This window comes from Drosophila bipectinata, chromosome 3R, assembly GCF_030179905.1.
Source record: "Drosophila bipectinata strain 14024-0381.07 chromosome 3R, DbipHiC1v2, whole genome shotgun sequence".
Classification (NCBI taxonomy): domain Eukaryota; kingdom Metazoa; phylum Arthropoda; class Insecta; order Diptera; family Drosophilidae; genus Drosophila; species Drosophila bipectinata.
The window spans coordinates 15,605,579-15,631,760 of record NC_091739.1 but is presented as its reverse complement, the minus strand read 5'-3'; the positions used below and the strand labels follow the sequence as shown (position 1 = coordinate 15,631,760).

The 26,182-nt window shown below is 45.9% G+C and overlaps 4 protein-coding genes across 4 annotated transcripts; 3 read left to right on the top strand and 1 right to left on the bottom strand.

The window, feature by feature from the left end:
- The first annotated feature begins 12,712 nt into the window (after positions 1-12,712).
- Positions 12,713-17,068, top strand: mAChR-B (muscarinic acetylcholine receptor). Its single transcript, XM_017247895.3, has 3 exons — positions 12,713-12,872; positions 12,935-13,374; positions 13,435-17,068. Exons 1-3 carry the CDS (start codon positions 12,766-12,768, stop codon positions 15,885-15,887), a joined length of 3,000 nt encoding a protein of 999 aa, XP_017103384.2. The 5' UTR covers positions 12,713-12,765; the 3' UTR covers positions 15,888-17,068.
- A 315-nt stretch (positions 17,069-17,383) lies between these two features.
- LOC108129698 (fatty-acid amide hydrolase 2) lies at positions 17,384-19,667 on the top strand. Its single transcript, XM_017247898.3, has 6 exons — positions 17,384-17,772; positions 17,847-18,072; positions 18,124-18,635; positions 18,687-18,812; positions 18,866-19,138; positions 19,195-19,667. Exons 1-6 carry the CDS (start codon positions 17,602-17,604, stop codon positions 19,489-19,491), a joined length of 1,605 nt encoding a protein of 534 aa, XP_017103387.2. The 5' UTR covers positions 17,384-17,601; the 3' UTR covers positions 19,492-19,667.
- Positions 19,369-21,308, top strand: Ublcp1 (Ubiquitin-like domain-containing C-terminal domain phosphatase 1). Its single transcript, XM_070280838.1, has 3 exons — positions 19,369-19,498; positions 20,184-20,359; positions 20,414-21,308. Exons 1-3 carry the CDS (start codon positions 19,488-19,490, stop codon positions 21,214-21,216), a joined length of 990 nt encoding a protein of 329 aa, XP_070136939.1. The 5' UTR covers positions 19,369-19,487; the 3' UTR covers positions 21,217-21,308.
- On the bottom strand, positions 21,261-26,182 carry LOC108129697 (uncharacterized). The gene is made up of 8 exons (XM_017247896.2): positions 25,508-26,182; positions 24,259-24,627; positions 24,005-24,194; positions 23,141-23,387; positions 22,836-23,016; positions 22,568-22,781; positions 22,316-22,513; positions 21,261-22,263 (listed from the first exon to the last, which is right to left on the bottom strand). The coding sequence occupies exons 1-8, from the start codon at positions 25,587-25,589 to the stop codon at positions 21,336-21,338; spliced, it is 2,409 nt and encodes an 802-aa protein (XP_017103385.2). The 5' UTR covers positions 25,590-26,182; the 3' UTR covers positions 21,261-21,335.

Sequence of the window (26,182 nt, the reverse complement as noted above, 5' to 3'; positions counted from 1 at the left end):
TTAAACGATTTCTGGATCGATTGTCCTCCATTCTGCATCAAAATGTTAAGATAAAATCTTTTTTACATTTTTTTTCCATTTTTCCTGATGGATTCCTTGAAAATGAGGTTTTTTACTATATGGTCCACAGTGATGGCTATATCTTCCCCAATCCTTATCCGATTCTCAAGCGGAGTACCTTAAACGATTTCTGGATCGATTCGCCACCATTCTGCATCAAAATCTTACGACAAAATATTTTTTTAATTTTTTGTCCATTTTTCGTGATGGGTCCCTTGAAAATGGGGTTTTCCACTATACGGCCCACAGGGATGGCTATATCTTCCCCAATCCTGATCCGATTCTCAAGCGGAGTACCTTAAACGATTTCTGGATCGATTCGCCACCATTCTGCATCCAAATCCTGACACAACAAAATTTTTAAATTTCTTGTCCATTTTTCCTGATGGGTCCCTTGAAAATGGGGTTTTCCACTATACGGCCCACAGGGATGGCTATATCTTCCCCAATCCTGATCCGATTCTCAAGCGGAGTACCTTAAACGATTTCTGGATCGGTTCGCCACCATTCTGCATCAAAATCTTAGGACAAAATATTTTTTAAATTTTTTGTCCATTTTTCGTGATGGGTCCCTTGAAAATGGGGTTTTCCACTATACGGCCCACAGGGATGGCTATATCTTCCCCAATCCTGATCCGATTCTCAAGCGGAGTACCTTAAACGATTTCTGGATCGATTCGCCACCATTCTGCATCAAAATCTTAAGACAAAATATTTTATAAATTTTTTGTCCATTTTTCGTGATGGGTCCCTTGAAAATGGGGTATTCCTCTATATGGCCCACAGGGATGGCTATATCTTTCCGAATCCTGATCCAATTCTCAAGCGGAGTACCTTAAACGATTTCTGGATCGATTCGCCACCATTCTGCATCCAAATCCTGACACAACAAAATTTTTAAATTTCTTGTCCATTTTTCCTGATGGGTCCCTTGAAAATGGGGTTTTCCACTATACGGCCCACAGGGATGGCTATATCTTCCCCAATCCTGATCCGATTCTCAAGCGGAGTACCTTAAACGATTTCTGGATCGGTTCGCCACCATTCTGCATCAAAATCTTAAGACAAAATATTTTTTTAATTTTTTGTCCATTTTTCGTGATGGGTCCCTTGAAAATGGGGTTTTCCACTATACGGCCCACAGGGATGGCTTTATCTTCCCCAATCCTGATCCGATTCTCAAGCGGAGTACCATAACAGTCACTCGGACTATTTAATTAGTTTTTTAACATATAAAAACTTATATCTCATATAGAAATGTATAATGCAAAATGAATAAACCCTCAAAAACCAATCAAGTCTATCAAAATGCGTGGAGGAAATCCATTTCTTTTTATCTACTTCTAATCATAATTCTCTCCATCTGCTTTACTTTTTTGGCACTCATGGAATAGGCCTGAGACCCGACTATTATTTAGTTGATGGCGTTGGAAATTGTGTTCACTTCATTTCGATAATGGGCCATAATTAGACGGGCATTAGCATAATATCGATTCAAAGGCAGATGATGAAGCGACTTCGGCAGAAAGGAAATGAAAACATTTCCAGATGGCTTTTAATTTCCTGCCGCTGTGAATGCGGCTAATAAAAGCAAAACTAAAGCCAACTTATTTTGTGTCAATAGACCCAGGCAAAAAAATAAACTACAAGCCCCAAAGGGTGTTAAAGCAAACACACACAGGCAAAGAAATCCTTTGGATTTGCTGCGGCCATGGCGGCGATGAACTGATTAAATTGTTGACGGAACCGCTCCGAGGGATTCCCCGCAGGAAACTAATTCCGAATCCGTCGGCCAACCGACGGAGCAACTGAGCAAGTTGGCCCAGAAGCTGCCATTGAACTTTATCGATAAGCATCGGGGTAGCCCCGAGCCGCAAACAGAAAAGGAAAGAAACTGCGCTGGAGGGAAGATCCTTGGGAAATACATTTTTATGGACAATTTGGTTTTTATGTCAATTTACTGTTGTTTCCCCACTGAAAACACAGGAAAATTCATGGAGTTACCAGGACCCCAACCCATACCCGTATCCGCATCCTTACCCGAATGAAGACCCAGACCCAATATCAATTCCATATCCTTCCCCTAAACACGCTTTCGTCCTTCTCCGGCCAAGTCGTGCACACATTAAAATGGCCGTTGAGGGGCGCATCCTGCTGCTGATGCCTCGGATGCTGATGCTGCTGCTCCTTCTGCTGCTGGTGTTTTGTCTGATTGGTTGTGTTTGCCGGAGCATTTGACTTCATCTTCGGTCTGGGGGTTATTATTGCCGCCACTGCGACACGATGTGATAATTGCCAACGGCAGAAGCCCGGACTACATATATTCCGATATAGCCTGGCGTGGCGAAGCCACTAGGGAGCCACATCTGCCTTTAAGATTTCAGCGAGGTTTAAGCTGCAGCTGTCGAGACTCTTTGCGGGATTAGCCATTGAGCTGCTCATAAACCAGCGACATTCCAGAAAGCCCCTCTATCCGTAGTACAAGTACAACTTAAATTGAAAATGTTTATTGGGGAATTTGTAGCAGACGGTTGCGATAGAAATAGAGATCATTTAAACACGATACTAAAAGATTCCATTAGCTGTGCTGACATTCGCAGGCGTAGTCATAAACCATGGCAATCAAGAACCATGGGCCTGGCCTAATCCTTCGACATAGTAGATGTACAATGTACATTCTTCGATTAATTTGGGATCTTGTTTCAATTTAGAAGCCATCCTGAAAACATTTTAATTATAGTATGTTACAGCCTTTTAGCAAATATACCCTAATTCCCCGCACAATGCCTGGGTATAAAAACTTTTGCAGCTTTATTTAGTGCAATTTCACTGGACAAGGATTTCCACTTCCTGCGGCTCCCCTCGATTCCCTGCTCGTTATCCTTTTGCCTTCAGTTTACTTTCCTTTCCTTTCCATTCCTTGGCACTTTCTGGTCTGTTCTGTTGTGCTTTGCACTCAGCTTGTTCAGCATCTGTTTTTGATGCTGCACATAAAGCGACGACGGAAGAACATTCAACATTTTACTGTTTACATCTGTGGAGAGTTGAGAGGCCTCTCTTCCGGCTCCTGGCTGCCACTTTCTTTGGTCCGTCTCTGTCTGGCACTCGCTTGCGAGTTAGCTTTTTATTAAGGCAGCATTTATAATTCATTTTGCGCTAATTTCGACTATATTGTTGATGGCAATTGTTGAGTCTGTCCACACAAACACTCTCTCTCTCTGGCCCGCTCCCACCCACCATGCCACTGCACTTGCCATCTCGCTCTGTGTCATGGCGGCCTCCAAAAGTGTTTGCTTTTGCAGCATGTGTGTCAGCCATTTCTCATTTTTATGTGTGGCCATGTTGTAAACCAAATTAATGCGATGTAGTCTCCTCCGCAAACAACAAAGCCAACAAAAACAACAACAAACAGTGCTGACAACAGTGTTGCATGTTGCTCTATCTCACGCTTCATCGCCCGCCCATCTCTATCTGTCTCCCTCCCCCTCGGGACTCTATCTCGTTTGTCTAAGCTGAAATATGACTTCCTGGCAACACGTTTTTACATTTCCGTTTCCGCTGATTTAATGCCACAACTGAAATTATTACCATAAAAGTAAGCAACGCTAAAAGTGCGCTGGAAAGTGAGGACCAGAAAAGAAAGGCCTGATCTCCACTCTATATATGTATGTATGAATGTACATATATAGTGTCTGTAGTATGTGGGCTTGTTTGGACAATTACACGCTGCGGTTTACGGTGCCCGCTGGAAATTCTAAATAAATCTTTAACGATGCACTGGGACCGAAAACCGGCAGAGGGAATCACGTGTCAGTTCAGAGACAGATCCTCTAGTTTCCCATTTTGCCATTTACACTGAGGGAACTACCTTAAGTTTTGATTTTAATTCAATAACTGTTGATTCTTAACTTATCAATGTATATAACTTTGAGTCTCTGGGTCTCTAAATCTTATAATAACAATTTTTATTTTATTACAGAGCTCTGTATAAATTTTTAATGAAAGTTGTTTTTTTTTTTGGTGCACCTATTCCGTCCTCCTACTATTTTGGCCAACTTTCCGTTGGTTGTCACATCGAGGTCCGTGCTTCTGTTGTCTATGTGTGGCATTTTCCCCATCTATTTGTACGTCTGCTGTTTACTGAAGCGTTTTTGTCACATATTTCGCCGCGGCGGAGGACGCGGGAGACGGCGTTGCCGCGACAGCCATAAAATGTTTCCACAACACGTAACTTGGAGAATACCAAGCACATTTTTCATAATTTGATACATCCATAATTACGTAATGCGTTGACAGCGTTTTGGCGAAACACAGAAAGTACCGGATAGGATGCTGCAAGAAACAATTTATGGTCCTTGCTCTTTAAGAAATGGCGGCGAAATTTAATACTATACATAAATATTTTCCTCCGATTTTGGGGTTGAGTGTACGCTCCTTTCCTTTTGTTGGCATAGTGACAGCATGTCGGGGCTCGACAACTTTTTTTTTAATTAAAAAACCATTTCCCACTATTTCCAAATACATTTTTTCTCTTTGCTTTTGCATAAATTATACATTTTTCGCAGAAAAAGTATTTTTGTGACAGAACAAATATTGCATTGCGATGCCAAGTCACCAGAGTGTGGTGGCGGGACTGCATATTTTAGCCCCTTAAAGTCAGCAACTGCCTAAAACTCAGTTACCTAAAAATAGAAAAGTAAATATTTTTCCAACGTTTAATAGAGAAATATTCTTGACCCTTTCGAATTGACCCTTTTAAAATAATCTTTTAAGCTTAATATAAAATATTTATGCAAGGATTTATCAATGACTCTTTAAAAGGATTTTCATTAATCCTCAGCCTCGCCAATTACAGCCTCCCGACAGCTGTTCATTATGAATAATTTATTTTATTGCATTACTATGGTAATTAAATCAATTGATTTTCCAATTATAGACCACTAAAAAACAATCATCGACAATGGTCGATGTCTGGTTATTAAATAATCACAACAAAAAATGGCCAGTACTTGTTAGAGGATAATCTATCCGCAGGGGGCGGTGAAGACCCATTTGTCATGACGGCGGCAATTAACATTCTAGCGGGTCCTGTGGCAGGCAACAGCTGCTGCAAATGATTCAACCAAACGAATGAGTTATGCCCTGAGAGCAGATTGAGTTGCACTTAATTAACAAAAGCAAAACTTTGCAACCCCTGGGTGACCCTAGGACAGTATTCTCAGGGATTCTCAGTAGTAGAGTAGAAGAGCTATAGAGACAACAGTTTGTTGGCTAATGAAGTTGACAATTAGAAGAAAAGTTAAGGCCGTCGGGAGCCCAAGAACTTTTGGTTGAAATTCATAAGCGAGGATATGCTAATACCTGGCACACTGTTCAAAACTTTAGGGTCTTAAAATGATGCGTTATTAAAAACTATAATATTATTTTATTATCTTTCTTATGAAAGCCTTTTTCTTTATTTATTGTTTCATATTTAATATTATCCCCAAGTATTCATTAAATAGAAAGAACTAATTGATTTTTTATTAAGACGAACTAGAGTCACTTGATTTATTTTTGTATAGTTTTTCCATAACAATTTTTTTTCTACCCATTTTCCTTGAGACTTTCATCTGGGAATACCCTCAGATGCTCCTACTTCGAGCCACGTAGCTGGGCATTCATAAATCTGTTGCATAAACTTGCCGAGTTGCCGGCTAAAATCAAAGCCAGGCGGAGGCAGAGTGGCAGAGCCTGGCACATTAACATGACCCCATGAAAGATGCATGAGACGCAAAACAATGGGGCAACGATGGGGCTACCCAACCCCTCTGGGAGACACCGAGTCTCGTTGCTCGTTTCAGCCGCCCTGGCACGTCAAATATTTTATGCGATTATAATAAACTAAACTCTATAAAGTTGTCATATTCAATTCCCGACCCATGCAACGGCATAAATTAGGCTTATAGAAATTGCGGGGCCTCCTGTCTCTGGGCCTCTGGCTTATGGAGGGGGCGTGACAGCTGGGCAACGCTGCAATTGCGTGTCGGGGTAAACACATTCACATCGATTGATCGATCGGTGCCACTGCTACTGTCACTGTCGCATGAAAATGTCAGCACAATTAAGCTCACTGAATCAATTTACGCCTCAGCTGTTTGCCGCCGGAGAGTGTCCTCTTACGGGGTGGTAGTGGGTGGTGGACGAGGTCGGGGGCCACCCGGCTACACGCAAAATTTTGTGTTGCTGGTAAGCCTTTAAGACCTGTTAATTGAGTGCTTATCGATTAACAAAGCCCCGTGTTAATTTACTAAGCCACAAAAGCAATATAAACCCGGTATTAGAGCCAAAAGTTTTCCTGAGCCTCGTGTTATTATAATGTTAATTATCTTTGTGGAAAGTGGTATTACCGTATTACAGCTTTCTGTTTTGTCATCTAATTTTGGTGATTAGTATACGCGGAGTAAATAAAAAGGATACACAGTATGTGTAACTTTAGAAGGTAACAGACAACTTTTAATAATAAAACACTTCCTGATTATATAGGGCTTTAAGCACTAAATATTAATAAAGCTTACACAAAGAGGAAAAAATATTTTAAGTCCAATAAAAAACCCTTGTCGGGACTAAAAAAAAGCGAAGTTCTCGCATGTGACGCCAAAAATATCTCATATTTTGTCCTTCTGATGGTCATAGCTCTTCCAATTTGTATCTGATCAGGAAATAAAGTACCATTTTGTAATCAGCAAACCAAGAAGCTACTTTCCTTATTCCAGACATTGCTTAAATATAGTTTTGTTTTGAATTTTTTCCAAGGGGTACCCTATTTATATTGTAGGTTCAATTTCCCCACTTTAGGTATGATTCATTCAGATAAGACTCACACAAAAAACCTGCGGCTTATATAGTGTTTTTACGCGCACGGTAAGGATTTCGATTCGGCACCTTGGGTACTGCGCCCATAGTGATTATTATATAGCATTTGAAATTTACGAGAAAGTAACCCGAATAAGCAGGGGAACGACCTCAAAGAATCGCTTATAAAAGCATAAAATATGAGCACGTCTCGGACAGGCAGGTTTCTGAGATTCTCAGCAGGGTACCAGTGGCCTACAGGACGAAGCGGCCATAATTAAGGAAGCTTTGAAATACCTTTTGCCGGACAAAGAGGTTACCAGAGAAGAAGCAACTACCTCTCATACTCGCCCAGAGCTGCATGATAAATGGCATTAATAAATTCGACACCGTAATTGTGTATTCCGAAGATGTCTCATAAAAGTCAAATTTCAACCGGGCCCACTGCACGTTGCGCATACGCAGCGTTGGCCAAGAGGGGAAAACATTCAATTAGTGCGACCGGCAAGCCGAGGCGGCAGCAGGAGCCAACGGCATCATCAAAAACGCATCAAGCTCATTAGGAGAAAGGAAAGGGGAGGCCCTGCCACTGGTCCTTTAGTGAAAGGACATAGGTACACTGAGAGTAAAATGTCATAAAAGTTCGGTACAACTTGGAAAGTTTTCACCCCGTTTTGTTATGATTTTTTCAAGAGTTCTTATTCAAGCCCAAGCCCAAGTCTTAGGTCAGTAATTTTTTTTTACGTGCAGGAGGCACGACCAAAGAAGAGGCATTTGCTCTGTCATTTTATGGTTCCTGCGACACGGAAGTAGCTGCGACTCTTTGGTTGCCTCTTGCCTCGTGCCACTGGCAGTGCCTCAGTTGCCACTGCCTTTTGTTTACATTCCGTTTCGTTTTTCGCCTGAAATGAGCTCTAAATGACAAGGCGAGCAGACGGCGCACAGGACAAGGGCGCCCAGGACGCAAAAGACACAAAATGCGACAAACTGTGCCAAGCAATTTTCAGCTCGAATCGTTTGTGTTCATAGTTTTTACGTGTGCCTGGGTGTGTGTGTCTGCGTGCGGTAATTTGCAGCAAGTGTCGCACAAAACGCATTTTGCAGTTGTTGCATTAAGCCAGCCATGAGGCAGTCCCAGCCCGGCCCAAGCGATTACGGTATTATCATAGTCATAATCATAAAAACATATTGCAATTTGAAATGAAAGGAGGCGCATGGCGGAAGGAAGAGCAAATTAAGAGAGCTGTGCTGGGCTTTGGAGACCGAAGCGAATAGGGAATGCTCTGCAGTGGTTAGATTGGAATATGAAAATAACTCATTTTAATAGGATTTTCTCGGCTAAGCAATCAAACTGATCGATCCACTCTCAGGGTGTTAGAATATCATTTATCCTGAGCCGCTCCGTGAAGCTCTTGCAGCCTTGCTGCTCGCCGGCAGCGTCATTTAAACACTTCAGCTCCAGCATCCTCGTGGCAAGTGTCGCTTACCATTTTGTTGTTGTGCCACGGGGGGGTTATTCTTTTTTATGCCTTCGCTATCTGGCTGCCGGATATAAAAGCAACAACAGATTGCATAGCAATAAACGAGGCTGTCGACATGTACACACACATATGAGCGTGTGCAACCACAGGGGTGTGCGCATGTATGTGCTGCTGCCACAAAAGACAACGCTAAGTGGCCTGGGGCGCAATTTTTGCCATTGGTGCTCGTTAAATTTGCATGTGCATGCTGACACACATGTGTGTGAGGAAAGGATGTTTGAGTTTTTCAGTTTTGTGTGTATGGGTGACGCAACAGTCTCCGAGAACGATTTGCGGTCTTCAGCAGTCTTGGAAAGGCTTTGCCTTGCTCACTACTCGCGACAACCTTCATTGGGCATGCAGCAAACGTGTCAAGGACATGTCTGATGCACCCACCGACAACCCACCACCCAGCCAACATCTACAGCCCACCTCGAGACACACGATGAAAAAAAGTGTGAACTGTGCATGCCTTTCTTCAAAGAATATGTCTTTGCAGACAATATATGATTTCTTTTTCTAAATTATTTGAAGATCCTTTAATATCCTTATAACACTTTCAGTATTTCCTTTTTTTCTCTCTGTGCAAGCTGAAATTGAAATTGCCCATGCGAGGCAGACAATTGAGGGCGTCGCTGCCCCAAATTATTCATCACGTTGTGCGTCTCTAATATTTATTTAAAATTTCACTTTGATTAAAATGCGCGTGCCAAGTAGTTCCCTGGGACTAGACAAAAAATCCAAAATGTTAATCTAGAATCTAGATCATGGATCCTAGGCAAATTAAACAGAAGCCTGAGGAAAGCTGAAAATTAAAGAGACACCGAAAGTAGGCGATAGAGCTAAAGTAAAGAGTCCGAACGGTTTGTAATTAAAACTTGCCTGCCGCACTTGCACAAGTTGATTATGCGGCGTTCAGCCTTCTATTCCCTGGCCCGCCTAAGCCCCTCATTTTACCCCTCCCCGCATTGGCCACCCGAGAATGCTGTCAAATTCATAATCTGCGGCCTGGGCTTGGGCACAAAAGAATGCCATTGCCGTTGACAGTTTTTGACGCTCCAGAATTCCAAACCAGCATCGTACCTTGGGTTTGGGCCAACCAGTGGGTTGGCTGGGATTATGGCTGCAGCCCTCAAAGGCTTTGGTGATGCGGATATTAGCGCATGATTGGAAGCCGCTAACCAAAATTGCATGGTCTTTGTGCAGGCAATTAACACGAGGCCACAGGGCCCGGAATAAGGATCATCTTTTGCACTGGACCCTGCTAGCCAAAAAAAAAGAAGCTCCGCTTCAAGTGCCAATCAAATTTGGGACTTCCATTATTTTTCCTGATGAATCTTGCAGGCCCTTTTGTTGGCTTGATTAAATTACTTTTCTTTATTTGCCAAATAAAAGCAGAAAAAAAAGGGTAGAGCACCAGGATACCAGGAACCCGGTAGCCGACCAGGCCAACGGCTGGCTTACACATTTAATAAGTTTATTAAAAGGCAAAAAGCAAGAATGGCGAAAGGCGAAAGCGGGTTATTATGGCAACAAGCGCGAGCAGACACAACGGGCTAAATCTTATCTAACAAGGTGGTAGCAAGCCACTCAAATCGCAATCCCTTTTTTATTGCCCTCCCTTAGGTTGCGCAGGTGGGCGAAAGTTGCGCGACATAATTGCTGATTTAAGGCGCTGCTTTCTGCTCCCCCACGCCACACCTCGTACTTCAAACTTTCTGCCATCCTCTGGGCCCCCTTTTTCAGCCATTCAAGCAAACACATTGCTTACATATTTCACTTGCTGAGCGCACGCCAAGAATGCCAACAACTTTGAGTTGCAAACATGGCCAACAGCTATAGCTGTGTAGTTGAAAAACACGGTACACTTTCCTCCGACCCCGGAACTTGTGTCATTCCTGTGGCAACCTCGATTCGGTTTTAAGTCCAAGCCCATGCTCGTTGCAAGATGATGTGGGCAATAAAGGACGCAATGCAACAGAAACCTCACAAAGCCAAAAACTGTTTCAGTCAAATATACTGTCTCTTTAAAGAAAGTGCTTCCTAAGTTTTTTCTCCGTGTAGCCAGCTTTAAGTTTCCATGGAAGCCGGAAACTGCCCCCCCACACTCCACCACCTACTTCCTTCCCCGACCCCGCCAGATCAACGCTTTGATCTTACAGCTTTCTGCTGCCTTGTGTTTTTATTTTTGCGGTCAACTGAGAAGTCTGAGACCGAGGTGCAGAGGCGAGACAGGTGCCGGAAGGACTCGGGCAGGTCCTGGCTGGAGTATCCTGCTCGGTGGTCAACTAGACAAAGGCTTACGGTCCTTAAGCGGGATTATTACTTCACGTGTTGTGTGGCAAGCAAGCTTCTGTGCCACTGGGAACTGTCGAGTGGATACTGGGAGTTGGTAAAATGTTCTTACGACATAGTTATGGTCAACTGGAGCTTGGGGAGTAGAGTTTGGTATTTTGTGTCCCAACATGGCAGACATAACCGAAAGCCCATCGAATAAATCGCTAAATTGTTATTAAATCGTAAGTGTATATAGGGATTATCAGGCATTAAGCAAAAACTGCTCCAATTGAAAACTGAAACTAACTTAATATATTGCCAAAGCCACAGGTGATTGTGTAATCCCTCAAATCCTAACCTGTGAATACCTGCTAATTGTAATGACTTTTTTGGCAACCCTCTGCGGGACTCAACCAATTTCAGAATCTGAGCACTTTCTGGTGAGAATTTCACGCAATCAAACCGCTTAACCCGCACACTCCCGCTGAGGATGGCCCCCAATTAGCATAGAAATTGGGGCCGGGGCTTTTGATTTGGGTCTGGCTCCGTGGGTCTTAGTTTTGGCGTTTTCCGGGCCAACAAAAAAAGCAACGAGGGCGACAAGAGTCTGACACCTGTCAGCCGGGATTGTCGCATGTGTTGATGGATTAAGGAACAAGCATTCTTAAAAGGATGCCATCAACTGCGGCTTGTGTTTTGGGAATTAAATGAAAACAAATTGTCTCAACTAATTCAGTTTCCGCTCAATCAACGTGCCAGCAGCAGAAGTGCTTCCGGGCTTCCAGGATGCAGCAAGACTGCAACGTGCAACACTTGCAACTTGCAACTTGGCGGATAACTCAATTGTCTCTTGTGGAATTTGCCTAGCGCCGCTTCCAAAGAGCCAGCATCTCCACAAGTTTGTCCTATCGATTTGTTTGAAATTATATTTGAAAAGTTGAAACTTAATTTTACCCGGCCGTGCCCCGCTGCCGCCGTCAAAAAACACTCTGACGTTGTTTGCAGCAACAATAACAAGTAACCAGAGCAACTTCGGCCAACTGGATGCCTCCGGCCAAATGCAACAGTCAAGAAGTTGGCAGCCTCTGGCCTTTGAGTGACCTCAGCGGAAGAAAGTTTGCCTTCCTGTGAATAAGAGTATTTAGTTTTAAATAACATTGAGATGAAGGTAGGATGCTTTGGTCGAAAAACTTATTACTCTGGAAGAGACTACACCTTAAGAAAGGCTTTCGGTTCTGATATAATTCAATTAATATTTCGAGAGTGCTGGCCTAATTTAATCAAAGGACGTCATACAATATCCCTGGATGAATAAATTAACAATATTAGGTTTCAAATTTGTGATACAATGTCCTGGCATTTCGTAAGTTACCATGCTCTGCTTTTCCAGGGTAAAGTAGGGTCGGAAAATCATTGAATGCCACGGCAGACAAGAGATGGGGAAATAGTGAAGACGGCGACAAGAAAACTCAAGTGGCAGCGGCATAAGCAAATCATGCCATAACATAATGAGGCAACATAACAGGCTCGAGGGACGGAGGGCAATGGGGCAGGAAGCAACTGCCACAAGCAAATTGCAGCGCCAGTCGCCGGTTGCCAGTTAACGGTTGCAAAATTAGTTTAAACTTGGCGGAAGTCAAGACGACCACCAAGACGGACACTGGAAAAGATTCATAATTTCGTTATTAAAATATTAACTAAAAAAATTGAAAGGTTACTTTATAAAGGAAGTCTTCCTTCTGTAGGAGATCCCATCCCAAACATAAAACCAAAACCAAACGGTTTTTCTGCCAATACTTTTTCTCACTGTAGTTACAAGTCTAAAAGCTCCTTTTGTTGCCTCTTTCAGATGCTGCACCTGACCGGAGACCGGAGACAAGTCCTGGCAGTCCGAAGAGGCAATGTAAGCAGCACAGGACAAACGCCGACGACACAACACTAAGGAGGAGAACAACTTGAAATTAGCATAAAGACCGCAAGTATCTAGGGGCCAGGAAGAAAGGACGAGAGCCAGTGGGCAGAGGGGAGACTGCAGACTGGAGACTGGAGAGCGGTGAGCGGTGAGCGGAACGAGATGCGGTCGGTAAACAAGTCAGCGAGTGGGGAGGAGGAGCTGACTGGCCTCAATGGCAACTCCAGTGACCCCATCTATGCCATTAAGGGCAAGTGGATGACCGACTGGTAAGACTTCTCTCGGAAACCTCTTTAGTTCACCACAAAATTAATAAATAATTTCCCAACAGGAGCCTGCGTCGGGAACGTGAAAAGCTTTGTAGTTTTCTGTTTAAAAGCATTGTGACCGAGGGCGATTGCAAGCGCCTCCTGGAGGCGGCCAAGATCTATGGCGAGAGCAGTGACTTCAGCTCCTGGACAGCCAATGATCAGTTGCAGTGGTATCGCAACTACAATCTCAACAACACCAATGTCCTGGGACTAAGGAATCAAACCTCCGGCACTGCTAGCATCGTCACACAATCCGATTCCGATTCGGAGATCCTAGGCCCCGTTTTGCCGCCCTTTGCCCTCTGGCAAACCATACTGATAGCCATCTGCCTGGCGGCCTGCATTATCCTGACCGTGGGCGGCAATATCCTGGTGCTGTTGGCCTTTATTGTGGACCGTAACATCAGACAGCCCAGCAACTACTTTATCGCCTCGCTGGCGGCCACGGATATGCTGATAGGTAATTGAATTTATTTTAAGGATAAAGATTATATTTTAAATAATTATGTGCTCTTTCCAGGAACCGTTTCCATGCCCTTTTACACGATCTACGTGCTGAAGGGCTACTGGGACCTGGGCCCTGTCCTGTGTGATCTGTGGCTCTCCGTGGACTATACGGTCTGTTTGGTCTCCCAGTACACGGTGCTGCTGATCACCATCGATCGTTATTGCTCCGTGAAGATTGCCGCTAAGTACCGAAGCTGGCGAACCCGAACGCGGGTTATCTACATGGTCACGATTACCTGGATCATTCCCGCCCTGCTCTTCTTCATCTCGATCTTTGGATGGGAGCACTTTACGGGCAAGAGGGACTTACTGCCAGGCCAGTGTGCTGTGCAATTCCTAAAGGATCCCATCTTCAATACGGCCCTCATCATCGGCTACTACTGGACCACCCTGATAGTCCTGTTCGTGCTCTACGCCGGCATCTACAAGACGGCCTACGATATGCAAAAGAGAAGTGAGGCCAAGCAACGCAAGATGCAGTCCATGGTGGCTCTCAGTGCCGGCGCGATGTCGGGAATGGCGGGGCATGCCGCCGGCATCGGAGTGATCGAGGAGAAGATTCTGAAGACAAAGGTCGAGTTGGCGGGCGGCGATCAGGCCGACCTCGACAGCGCCTGCACGAGTGTGATTAAGCGGTTGAGTGGCTCCGGCCAGGCGAATCCTTTGGCCGCGATAGCACCGACCACCGAGGAGGTGGAGAAGATGACCCCTGAGCAGAGAAGAGCCTCGGCGGCCAAGATTCAGGAGGAGGCCCGCAAGCGCGACGCGGCCGTGGAGGCGGAGAAGAGCGAGCGATCGAGCAGTCCGGCCTTCGACTCCGATGAGGAGTCCTCCGTCAACCAAGCCCAGCAGCTGATCACCCAGCAGAAGCTGAACAACATGCGGAAGAGGTCATCGATTGGGCTGGTTTTCGGAGCACAGGCCGCCCTGTTGGCCACCCGGGGGAAAGGTAACTTGCAGAAGAGCACCACGAACTCCAAGTCCATCGAGGCTATGCACCAGTATCATCACCATCAGCACCACCACCAAAACCCTATTCAGCGAGCCCAGAGCAAGGAGGAGGTGCGCTCCCAGCACCACCACCACCAAAGCCAGAATTCCAATCCGAACCAGAACCAGAACAAGCGCACTTCCTGCTCAACCCTGACCCAGATAGCCGAACACGACCGCCTCGTAAATCCGATCGGTGATCCTCTGTCCCCAGTTGATCTGGCCCCACTCGAAGTGCCCAGTGATGAAGTTCATCCCGGCCTGGTCCAGACCATCCTGCCGCCCCCCGACGCCTTTCAGTGCCCAACCCCCCTTTCAGAAGACTACTCCGACCGTCCCTTCGGTAATAGCTCTGGCAACAGCGAGCTAGCCCTAACCTACGACCTGATGACCAACTCGGAGCTGCGGTACATGGACGAGAGCTCTGCCATGCTGGCCACCACATCCTCGCTCAATGAAAGTGTGTTGGGAAAACCACCGTCACAACCACCACCAGTCCTGCCTCCACCACCGCCCGCACGCAGAAACCCACCAGCGAAACAGAATCCAAGTCAAACTCCCACCCAAAGCCATGGCAGTCCCAGCCAAAGCCAAAGTCAAAGCCAAAGCCATAGCCAGAGCCAGAGCCTAAGCCTGGGCCTCAACTTGAACCCCAATCACAACCAGAGCATGGAGGAGGCAGTGGCCATTGAAAAACGTCTTCTCGTATCATACACAGGCATAGAGGACTTTGCCAAAGTGCGGCGGGAGAGCTGCATCGAGGCCATCTGCCTGCTGGACGTTCCCGGAAAGCTGGTGGTGGACTGTCCCCACAGAAGAGCCTCCAGTCCGATGGAGACGAGCAGCAAGGACGCCATCCTTTACTCTCCAATGCCACCGCCTCCTCTTTCACCTAAGGTGAAGACACAGCAAACACCACAGTCGGGTACGCCAGTGCTGGCGCCCACTCTGGAAAGGATCGAGGAGCGGGAGACCTCGGACAGCAATACCAATAAGATGCCCTCCACATCGGGCACCACAAGCAGTACGGGAGGCGGTGGCGGCGTCCTAAAGAAGGACGCGGACGAGGAAGAAAACCAGCGGGAGGAGAAGGGGCTGTCAGCCAGCAGGAGCTCCAGCAAGAGGGCCTTCATCCATTCCATCGGAAAGCACTTCAAGAGCAAGAAAGCCTTGCCCCTGATCATAGGAGTGGGCGGACGGCAAAAGTCCAAGTCAGAGAATCGTGCCCGCAAAGCGTTCCGCACGATATCGTTCATTTTGGGCTGCTTCGTGGCCTGCTGGACGCCGTATCACGTCCTGGCCCTGGTGGAGGGATTTTGCCGGAATCCGCCGTGCACCAACGAGCACCTATACATGTTCTCGTACTTCCTCTGCTACGCCAACAGCCCCATGAATCCCTTCTGCTATGCGCTGGCCAACCAGCAGTTCAAGAAGACCTTCACCCGGATCCTCAAGGGGGATCTGCACATGACCTAAGCTGGTTTTTGTAGGATATGCGATAGTCTAGTTGTTGGCGGTAAAGTCTGGGACTCCGTTTGGCATTTTGCTTTCCGCGCCGTACCCTACCGGACCAGTCCCTTGAGAGCCCCTAGGGCCTGGTCCTGAAACCCCACCCAGAAACAAATACAAACCCTAGGCCTGTAAGTTTTCTAGTAAAGAACCCGAGGAAAGTGATCCGCCAGGTGGAAGTCCCGAATAGCTTTATCCGCCCATTAAGTCAGAGTAAGGCAGGACACTTGATAAATTCTAAATTTAATCGGTGTAGGATGGAGAGCGTAATTTGTAAGTAGCCAAAGGTGTGTGCTATAGTTAGAATTGTTTTGGGGGGAAACCGGTTGGGAAACGGATATCTAGGTCTACTGTGGCAGTAAGCGGGGAGAAATGTTTTAGACAATAAATATTTTAATGTTAATTAACACTCTACGCTAATCTTATCAAAATATAAAATATAATAGTGGCTAATATACTATGAAATAATTTAGAATCTAAGTATGAAGGCAGTACACAAGACTAGAAGCCCCAGTATCAAATCGACCCATACATATCCCCATAAAGAAATGCATTTTCTATTGCTCTGCAGAAAATACATACAATATGACAGGCATAAGAATAGAAAGGATATTCCTTTAAGGGATTTTCTTTTTGAAGAGTCCTTCAACGGTAATAATTCGTCGATTAGTCTATAGAATCTATAGTATAGGTAGCCCCACTCATGATTCTGGTCGCTGTTTTATAGAATTTCGATACTATTTTCACTAAAAATACGAAAAATTAAAGCTGTGTTCAACTCCATTGACGAACTATTGCCGTTCTAGGGCTGGAAATCAATTCGATGTCGGTCCCCTTCATCAGATATACGATTTTATAATTACAAAGCAGCAAACCCCAGCAAACATACCCTCGTAATTGTCTATGGATATTTATGCCAGGCAAGTTCAGCAATTTTGTGTAAATATTCATGAGTATTGTGAGGGCTTGCCCCGGGCATAAAAACATAAAAGATATAGCTACATAGATGTCAATTTTTGCGCAAGCCAGAAACTATACCGTACGTACATGTAGAATTCTCTTTCGCGCCTTTGCCAAGTTGCCTAACTGATTTGAAAAAGTCTCATTCTGAAACCAGTTCTCTTTGTTGTCCTTTGTTGACTCGTTAACCGATTTGTTACCGTTACCGTTTTGCTAACCGATTCGTTTTCCAGTGAGTAATGTGCTAAACAAGTTATGCCTTTGTTGAACTTTGTTTCCTTTTAGCACGTAAGTGATAAGTGTAACAATAACTAACTTATTACAAAATAAATACATAATGAGTAATGGAATTTATTTTCGGAAATGGGAGTAAGGTAAGTCCTTTTTTAGCTTAATTATTCTTGAAAGATTTTCAAAAAATATGTGATTTCAAACCTCCATTTTCGGTTTTAAATCAGAACATTCCAGACTGGGAATTGCCAGCCCTGGACGCAGCTAACTTTGAAACTAAATTCAAATTTAAATTTAAAAACAAAGTCAAGTTTCGATGAACGCGCGTAGTCCACGATCCGCACTCGAGGCGCACGGTAGTGTTCCCCCTTCGATTCCAGCTCACTAGTCCCGCTGCAAAGCCCATAATTCTTAACCCACTTCCGCCGAAGTCGACCAAAGTCCGCTTAAATTAGAATACCTGGTGCACTTTTTGGTGACCCCCTTCAACATGGAGATAGTTCTTCGGTTTTTGGCGTTTTTCCTCAATGCCTTTGGGATTCTAGTGAACAAGATTCTGGATCTGGTGTTATCCCGAAAGAGGCCCCAGTTTCAGGGCATCCGAAACCCCCTGCTTAACAAGTCTGTCACCGAACTGGTCACCCATTTGCGACGTGGCGAGGTGAGTTGCAAATCGGAAATTACGTCATTCCTCCGGAGCCATTTGCAAAGTCATGACTGACGAGTCGCTTGCAGATTTCGTCCGTGGATCTTACCAGTGCCTACATAGCCCGAATCAAGGAGGTGAATCCCACACTAAATGCTGTGGTGGAAGAGCGCTTCGAGGCTGCTTTGCAGGATGCCCGGCTGGCGGACGACTTTATTGCCAAGGCGAGGTCAGACTTCGATCGGATTGCTCTGTACACGAAGTATCCGATCCTGGGGGTGCCGTTTACGGTCAAGGAATCCTGCGGCCTTAAAGGTGACCTTTTTACTTAGCCCTGGGCATTCACTAATTATTGGGATTTTACAGGTTTGTCCTACTCCGTGGGCAGTCTCATTCGCAAGGACATGAAGGCTCCACAGGATGGTGATGTGGTGGAGCTGGTCCGTGCCGCTGGTGGTATTCCTCTTTTGGTATCCGCCAACCCTGAGTTCTGCATGAGTTTTGAAACCAGCAATAACATCCATGGCCGCTGCCTTAATCCCTATGACCTGCGACGTACTACGGCAGGATCCTCTGGTGGCGAGGCGGCCCTAAATGCTGTGGGAGCCACCCCTTTCGGAGTGGCTTCCGATATCAGCGGCTCTATCCGACTGCCGGCAATGTTTTGCGGCGTCTTTGGCCACAAGCCTACTGGGGGCTTGACCTCAACCAAGGGCCACTTTCCCTATTCTCTGACGGATCCGCAGTTCCCCAGGATGCTGCAGATGGGTCCGATCACGAGATTTGCACGAGACATGCCTATTCTCTTGCAAATAATGGCGGGCACCAATGCACACAAGCTTAAAATCGATGAGCCGGTTCTTCTGAAGGATATGAAGGTAGGTCTTCTTTAACAAAACTTTTTCCCACTAAGAAGTACCTTTTTTTAGATCTTCTATGCTTACGGCTTCTCGGGACTCAATTGTTTCACGCATCCTGTGGTGGACTTCGATATTAAATTGGCCATCACAAAAGCCGTCAAATGCCTTGAAAAAGGTGGTGTTCAGGCCAAAAAGGTGACTATTTAATCAGAGCTATATATTATTTTAATTTTAACTTCCCTCTTCAGCTGGATCTCAAGTTCTTTGGCAACAGCTTGGAAATGGCTTTGGTGTCCCTAGTCGACCTGAAGGGCTTGCCTAGCATCGTGACCCAACGACATGATAGGGATCCCTCAATGCGGCTTCTGATGGTGGAGATGTTCAACAGCGCCATCGGGCACTCGATCTTCACAAAGGAGGCCATGTTCCTAGAGGTGATGAAGCGCTTCAATGGCCTGATGGCGAGCGGTAATATGGAGCGGTATCGGGAAGAGGTCAAAAAGTTAAAGACCCATTTAAATGTAAGTAAATGGCTGTCGAGATGTGCGTTGGGTTGACCCTACAATTCTTTTTCTAGCAACTGCTGGGCACCCATGGAGTCCTCATCCTGCCCACCTTCCATACCAGCGCCCTTTGCTTCCACACCTCGTTGGTGAACGTGACGGGTATTGACCAGATGCTCCTCTTCAACATCCTCGGGCTGCCCGCCACACATGTTCCCATGGGACTGAACCAACGGGGCATGCCCGTCGGCATTCAGGTGGTTGCCGCACAGTACCAGGACAAGCTTTGCCTGAAAGTCGCCGCCGAGCTGGAGGCAGTCTTCCAAGGCTGGGTGCCACCGGTCCCACATGCCACAGAGAACAGCAAATGAAGTTAAGGTTAAGGTTCATGGTTGGATTATTACAGATGTTCTAATAGAGTTTAAGGTGAAAATTTTTAAAATATGGCGGCGCAGTATCATCATTTCTGTTAGGTGTATATTAATTACACAGCTCAATACGCAATAATGTTAAATTCTTTTCCGTTTAGAAAATAAAGTTTGTCATAGCCATTTTATCATATATTAACTTTTAATTTAGACTTTTCGTCATAAAGAAGGAGCACATATATTGATTATTGAATATTATAATGAATAGTGATTCATTTTAATTGATTTTGATTTTGCAAATTGATTTTTTAGCTCATCAAAATTCAAATTTGCCCGCTTAAAACTATGTTAATTTTAAAAATTCCCCGTCTGACCGTATCTTTGAACTTTTGTTCGTGGTATTTTAGTACACTTTTGGTATATTGGATTCTTTATCGTTATCGGTAAATGTTATCGATAAGCCGCGGTCACACTGAACCTCTCAGCTGTTTCTTACTTTAACTAATTTGTATTTATTTGGCCATTTTTGTTTATTGAAAAAAAGAAATCACAGTTTAGACAGACTCCGTCCAAACTCCTCGTCTTCCACACCCAAAAAAGTATATACTAAACTTACCCATATTTTGAACTGCTTAATGTCCGGTTAATTCCTTTTTTGACAGTACAAATTAATATGTTTTTGTTTATGCTTTTAGCTTGTTCGAAAAAATGGCCGAGATAAAGGAAGTGGTCGTAGTTGTAAAGTGGAGTGGAAAGGAGTACCCGGTGGACCTCACTGACCAAGACACCGTGGAGATGCTGCGCCACGAGATTTACCGTAAGACTCAGGTCCGGCCAGAGCGGCAAAAGCTACTTAATCTGAAATACAAAGGTAAATCCCCTTAAATGTAAGCGAGAACCTATTCGAAGAACCTATTTCTTTTAGGAAAGACGGCTGCTGACAATATAAAGATAAGCGCCCTTGAGTTGAAACCGAACTTTAAGCTCATGATGGTTGGCTCTACGGAGGCGGACATCGAAGACGCATGCAGTCTGCCTGACGACGTTGGCGAGGTTATAGACGACTTCGACGATGCTGAGGATCGCGAGGAGTCTGTAGAGAACTCGGCCGTTTACCTCGCCAAGGTTCAGCGTCGTGTTCGCGACTACAAAATAAAGGAACTGGCTCCGCCTCGCGAGGGCAAAAAATTACTTGTCCTGGACATAGACTACACACTTTTCGACCACCGCTCTCCGGCCGAAACAGGCACAGAGCTTATGCGCCCGTACCTGCACGAGTTTCTGGCATCCGCCTACGAGGACTATGATATCGTGATCTGGTCGGCCACCAGCATGCGCTGGATTGAGGAGAAGATGCGCCTGCTGGGCGTAACCAACAATGATAACTACAAGGTCATGTTCTACCTCGACTCTAACGCCATGATCTCTGTGCATGTACCGGAGCGTGGAGTGGTTGATGTGAAGCCGCTGGGCGTGATCTGGGCCCTGTACAAACAGTACGACTCGAGCAACACAATTATGTTTGATGACATTCGGCGCAACTTCCTGATGAATCCCAAGTCGGGTCTTAAGATCCGACCGTTTCGGCAGGCCCATCTCAACCGTGCCACCGACACTGAGCTGCTCAAACTTTCCGAGTACTTGCGAAAGATCGCACTCCACTGTAAGGACTTCAACTCCCTGAATCACCGCAAGTGGGAACACTACCACCCTAAGAAGAACGCCTGAGCCGCATCCTCTCTAAACTCGCAAAATCTCTGATCCGATCACAATTGTTTGTAAGATTCGCATAAGTTTATTAAATTAAGATGCATTTTGTACGCATTTTGTCGCAGCTTAAAAGCCAACTAGAGTGTGTATCCGCCCTGATCCGCCCAGTGGACGCGCCTAGCCTCCAGGTACTCCTCGTGCAAGCGCCGGCGCTCCTCCTCCAGTTTGGCTAGCCTCCGATAACGCTGCAACACCATGCCGCAGCCAAAGAGCAGGGCGACCTGACAGATAAGCCAGAATATAAACAGGGCGATCAACAGACTCTGGTTTATGCACACGTTGTCGAGGTGAAGCTGGTCATCGATGCCGGCAATAAGAAGCACTCCTCTCTCCCCGTACATATAGCTGTTTGGGTTGCTCTGGTCAGGGCCATGCACTCGGAGATTATAGTTCAGCGGCAGCTCCTCCTGGCCGGACATTTTAGCGCTTCCGTTTGTAGGCTGCTCTGCAGGGACCACGTCCACAACGGTCGAAATGTAAACCGGATTCTGGACTCTCAAATCCTCCGGTCTTCGGTCTGTCGCCTGTCGCTTCTTTCTTTGCCACGATGCACTGGCACAGTTACTGGTCGAACAGCGCTCCACACAGAACCGAATCTTTACGTCGAAGCTAACGTTTGCCGTGCCGGCAAACTTGAAGGCGTGAAAACGAGCCCTCAACATGCTCCTGGTGGCGGAGTGAACACGCTCCAGAGCCGGAAAGACACTGGCATCGGTGGGACAGCCGCGCTCGTCGATCAGCAGCACATAATTTTCATTGTCCAAGGTCTTGGCTACCAGTGAGGTGGCTCGGAAGTCGGGCAGGGGCGCCAGCTGCAGCTCCAGGTTGTCCGCCATCTGCTCCGGACTATACTCGGCAACAATTTGAAGCTCTAGATTCTGGCCAATCTGAACATCGTTAGTTTCCCTCTGGTGGGATAGATCCACCACTTGAAGCGAGATGCTTGGATGCGGATATGGGCCACTGCTGCTGTTATAGTGGATGACCCCCTCGTGGGGAAACATGCTGTGAATATCAGTTAAGTATTTCTTCAAGTAGTGGACTTTGGGTAGCTTACTGTTCGGCGTAATCCAGCGAGGACTCTAAGGCGATGGCGCTGGGCACATGCTCCGTGGCATCGACGCTGCTGTCCCGGACGGATACTCCCAAGGAGGCAGTGGCATTGCTCTGGATGCAACCGACTTTGATCAGTCGATCGCCCTGCGTCTGCACGTTGGGGTTGTTCTGGATCACCACCAGGGCAGATATGAAGGTTCTAGGAAAAGGATACTATTGAGTTTTAAGAAAAAAAATTAAAACCATTGCGAACCTTTGGTAGGATTGCGTCATTTCGTAGGCGCGCAGGATGCCGCAACGATTCTCCTTGACTTCACTGCCTATCTGCAAGGTCAGAAGGACACTGCCGTTTCCGGATCCTCTGGCCAGGCAGTCCTTCGAGTGCATGCTGGCATAGATCTTGCCGGCAAACCAATCTTTTGGATTGTACTTGATGGTCATTTCCTCCCGGGTGCAGAAGACCCTTACTAAATTGGGAATTCGTACTATTATTAAGTGGGTCTTGTCATCTAGGCACTCACCATCTAGGCACTTGACTCTTCGCATGTACACTGAGTTTTCCCTCAGTTTGAGGCTGCGTGGACCCAGCGACACGATGTCCTCCGAGTGCAAGAGACACTCGGATAATGAGACCTGGTTCACATAGTAGAAGGAGACCCCCTGGCAGTAGAATTTCGACTCATGCGAGCACAGGGCCTGACACTGTAATGGCGGGAAGAATGAAAAGGAGATGTTGGATGGAGTGGGTCACCGTCATCAATCAATCATCCGACTCCCATCGATTACAATCATAATGCGCACGACAATCGAAGCGCGGCGAACACACCTCTTTCTGGGTGAGGCCCAAATACCTGGCCTCCGCGTAGATGAAGCTGCTGTTGGCGTACAGCTCATACGAGCAGTTGTCGCTCTCGACCTCGCGCTCGTGGCACTGGTTCTCCATATACTCCTCGTCGTAGGGAGCTGCCCGGAAGGCGTCCGGCTGGATGGTCTTGTCCCTGTCACTCAGCATACACCGTCCTAGGCGTGGCGAGGGGTTCTGTCCGGGCAGGGTGCCCTCTGCGCCACGAAACCTGTGGGAATAACCGTGGTTAGGAGTTAGGATAGTAGAGAGCCTAATTACAAGAACGAACGAGCCTAGCAATAGCACATTTGCTCCTTTGCTTAATATTGATTTGATGTAGGATAACCTATTACTTTTAAGACTTAAATCCTGTTTCAAAAGCTTGTCTCTAGAGTTTGCTATCTTTAAACTTTATTCAATTTGTTTTATTTACGATTTGAGTTTAAAAATCCATAACGTATATGGATTCCATATAAGTATGTACATATATGTCAATGGGTATTTAAATAATATCTTGGTTCTTTCAAGCATATAAAAATAAAACCAACAAAAAGAAACCTTAATTTGCGAATAATTTATATTCATGAAATTGAAATACCCCTGCCCTGTTTTGATTTTCCATTTCCTTTCCAAGTAATCCCAGCTCCGAGTTGCCAATTTCCAACCCTATACAAAAGAGGTCTAACCCATTCCAGCTCTTCTGAGGAGTGATGTCATAAATGAGCGAAAAACCCTGACTGTGCTTAAAAAATGCACAACAGAGGCAATTAATTTCACCTGACCACAACAACAAAAAGCTAAAGCTATAGCCGAAGCCAACAATAACAATAACAAACAGTCAATTACCGCTCACGATTGTTCCGATACGAGGGGGCAAAGGAGGCGGAGAGGCATCTAAATTCGTTTTCGAAGAAGCAGCTTTCGGCGCACTCACGCCGCGTGACCAAGGTCTGAATGGTCTTCTTGCTCTGGAACACCAGAGTGCTACCGGGAATTTTGGTCAGCGCCCAGAGGCGGCCCCGGCACGCATCGGGAACTGCAAGACAAGGTCGGTGAGAACGGGAAGGTCGGTCCCGCCCCCATCCGGCGGCTTCACTCACCTCGGAGGCAGGTCTTTTCGTAGAACACGGCCTCGGCATCGGCCACCAGTGGCAGTTCCCCGGAAATCGGCAAATAGCGCGAGCTGCGTTCAAAATAGGAGTACCCGTGACACTCGTCCGTGTCCAGCAGATGGACGTAGGCGATGCAGTCGGGATCCTCGTTGCAGATGCGCCAGCACACCTGGCTAGCTGGAGTCTCGTCCTGCCGATCCTGTCCCTCCCGTCGGCTGCGGTCCTTGAAGTTGGTGGCTGGGGTGGCGGGCGGAGCGTAGATCAGGTTTCCCTCGCCCAGATACTCCAGTGGCGGCCGGAATCCTACGATTTTCTGCAACTGCATTTGATGCAGCGGGCACTGCAGCAGTAGGGCATCTGGTGGGGGCGGAACGGGATTAGTATATCTCACTGCATCCGAGCTATGTATGTCGCGGGAGCTATGCGCTCCGCATGACTGGGAACCAGACAATTTTTTTTCAAATTGTTAAGTAGACATATTAGGGATTGCATATCAGTTTCAGCTTATTGCTAAAGTAATGGGTACTACGCCTGCTGGGCATCAATTAATTTCACAAATGTTTATGCATAAGTAAGCAATGAGTAAATCAATCGTGCAACTTGAGATTGCAATTCATTTAAATGGGGAGAGGACTGGGGATAGTGCTCATAACAGAATAATGATTGGGGTTTTTGATGAGTGATGCACATTGATATTTCATAAATAAATGTATTATCCCTTTAATGATATTTCTTTCATATACTGTCTATAAACCTCAAAAAAATCATGGTGCTAAAATATTAAAATATTTTCTTCCATATTTAATATGTATGTATTTTGAAGTGTAGGTCATTCTCCCATTTAAACTAATAATATAAACTTGCTCTCAGGGCTTTGGCGATCGAGTCTATAATAACAACTGACATGCACAGGCAGGGAACACCCACTCCCCCCAAATCCTCTCTAGAAGCGGCCGGTAAACTGATCTAAGCAGTTTGGGTTTTGGTTTTCCACTTGGCTATTGAATGCAAATTGCAAGTGCAATAGTGATGATGCGATTGAGGCATCTTCCCAATGCTTGTACTCTCTGAAACCAGGTAAGCAGCTAAAAATACTGAATGAAAAACGGTTAGAGCCGCTTCGGGGCTGCTTTGGGCCAATTAGCGATGTGGAATGCGATGACGAGGAGGTCGGGGTAGGTTGGGGTGGGTAGGATGTGGGGCATGTTGAATCCAAAATCCAAATATTAGAACTCACCTGCGACACTCAGCGGGAGCAAAATCGCTAAAAACACTAATTTGCATAGCCAGGGGGCTGTTGAAGCTTCTGATTGAGGCATTGTTTCAGACGCGTTTTTGTGGTTGCATGCTCGTCCAATAAATTGTAATTGATTTTTGGCTACTAGCCACACGCACACACACACACTACACACACTGTTGTATTTATTGAGGCTTTTTGCACTGGCTATTTAAATTGCCTGTTTGCTGGTTATGTTTGGCACAGTTTAACACTTTCGGCACGTGCACACTGAACTGAACTGTTTGCCACTCAATCGCCTGCAGATTGAACTATTTGCATAAATGCAAACATAGGCCAGGACTCCCCTGCCAGGACTCCCTTGCCATCAAATATATATTAGCTCGTCTCACTGATGTGGGTCAAAATGGGCCAGCATGGGCATCGTGCTTGTTGCTGTTGCCTAATTACTTTCAAACACGTACAAACATTGTTATGCATTATTTATTTGTTTTGCTAATTTCAGCTCCCCTCGGAGCTTGGAGCTTGGAGCTGTGGCTTTGGCTTTGACTTTTGCCACTGCCATTAGCCATTTGCCAAATGCACTTTGTTTTATTAGCTTATTTTGATGGCTAAAAACAATAAACAGTATATCTGTCCGGCTTCGTCTCCTCAGAACACGTCCGACCCGCGCCA

Coding starts and splice junctions, on each gene's coding strand:
- mAChR-B (XM_017247895.3), top strand. CDS start 12,766: ATGCGGTCGGTAAACAAGTCAGCGAGTGGGGAGGAGGAGCTGACTGGC. Junction 12,873..12,934: donor GGCAAGTGGATGACCGACTG/GTAAGACTTCTC, acceptor ATTTCCCAACAG/GAGCCTGCGTCGGGAACGTG. Junction 13,375..13,434: donor GGCCACGGATATGCTGATAG/GTAATTGAATTT, acceptor TGCTCTTTCCAG/GAACCGTTTCCATGCCCTTT.
- LOC108129698 (XM_017247898.3), top strand. CDS start 17,602: ATGGAGATAGTTCTTCGGTTTTTGGCGTTTTTCCTCAATGCCTTTGGG. Junction 17,773..17,846: donor CCCATTTGCGACGTGGCGAG/GTGAGTTGCAAA, acceptor AGTCGCTTGCAG/ATTTCGTCCGTGGATCTTAC. Junction 18,636..18,686: donor TTCTTCTGAAGGATATGAAG/GTAGGTCTTCTT, acceptor ACCTTTTTTTAG/ATCTTCTATGCTTACGGCTT.
- Ublcp1 (XM_070280838.1), top strand. Junction 20,360..20,413: donor ACTTAATCTGAAATACAAAG/GTAAATCCCCTT, acceptor TATTTCTTTTAG/GAAAGACGGCTGCTGACAAT.
- LOC108129697 (XM_017247896.2), bottom strand. CDS start 25,589: ATGCCTCAATCAGAAGCTTCAACAGCCCCCTGGCTATGCAAATTAGTG. Junction 24,628..25,507: donor GCTCCCGCTGAGTGTCGCAG/GTGAGTTCTAAT, acceptor CGCCCCCACCAG/ATGCCCTACTGCTGCAGTGC. Junction 24,195..24,258: donor CGAAAAGACCTGCCTCCGAG/GTGAGTGAAGCC, acceptor CTTGTCTTGCAG/TTCCCGATGCGTGCCGGGGC.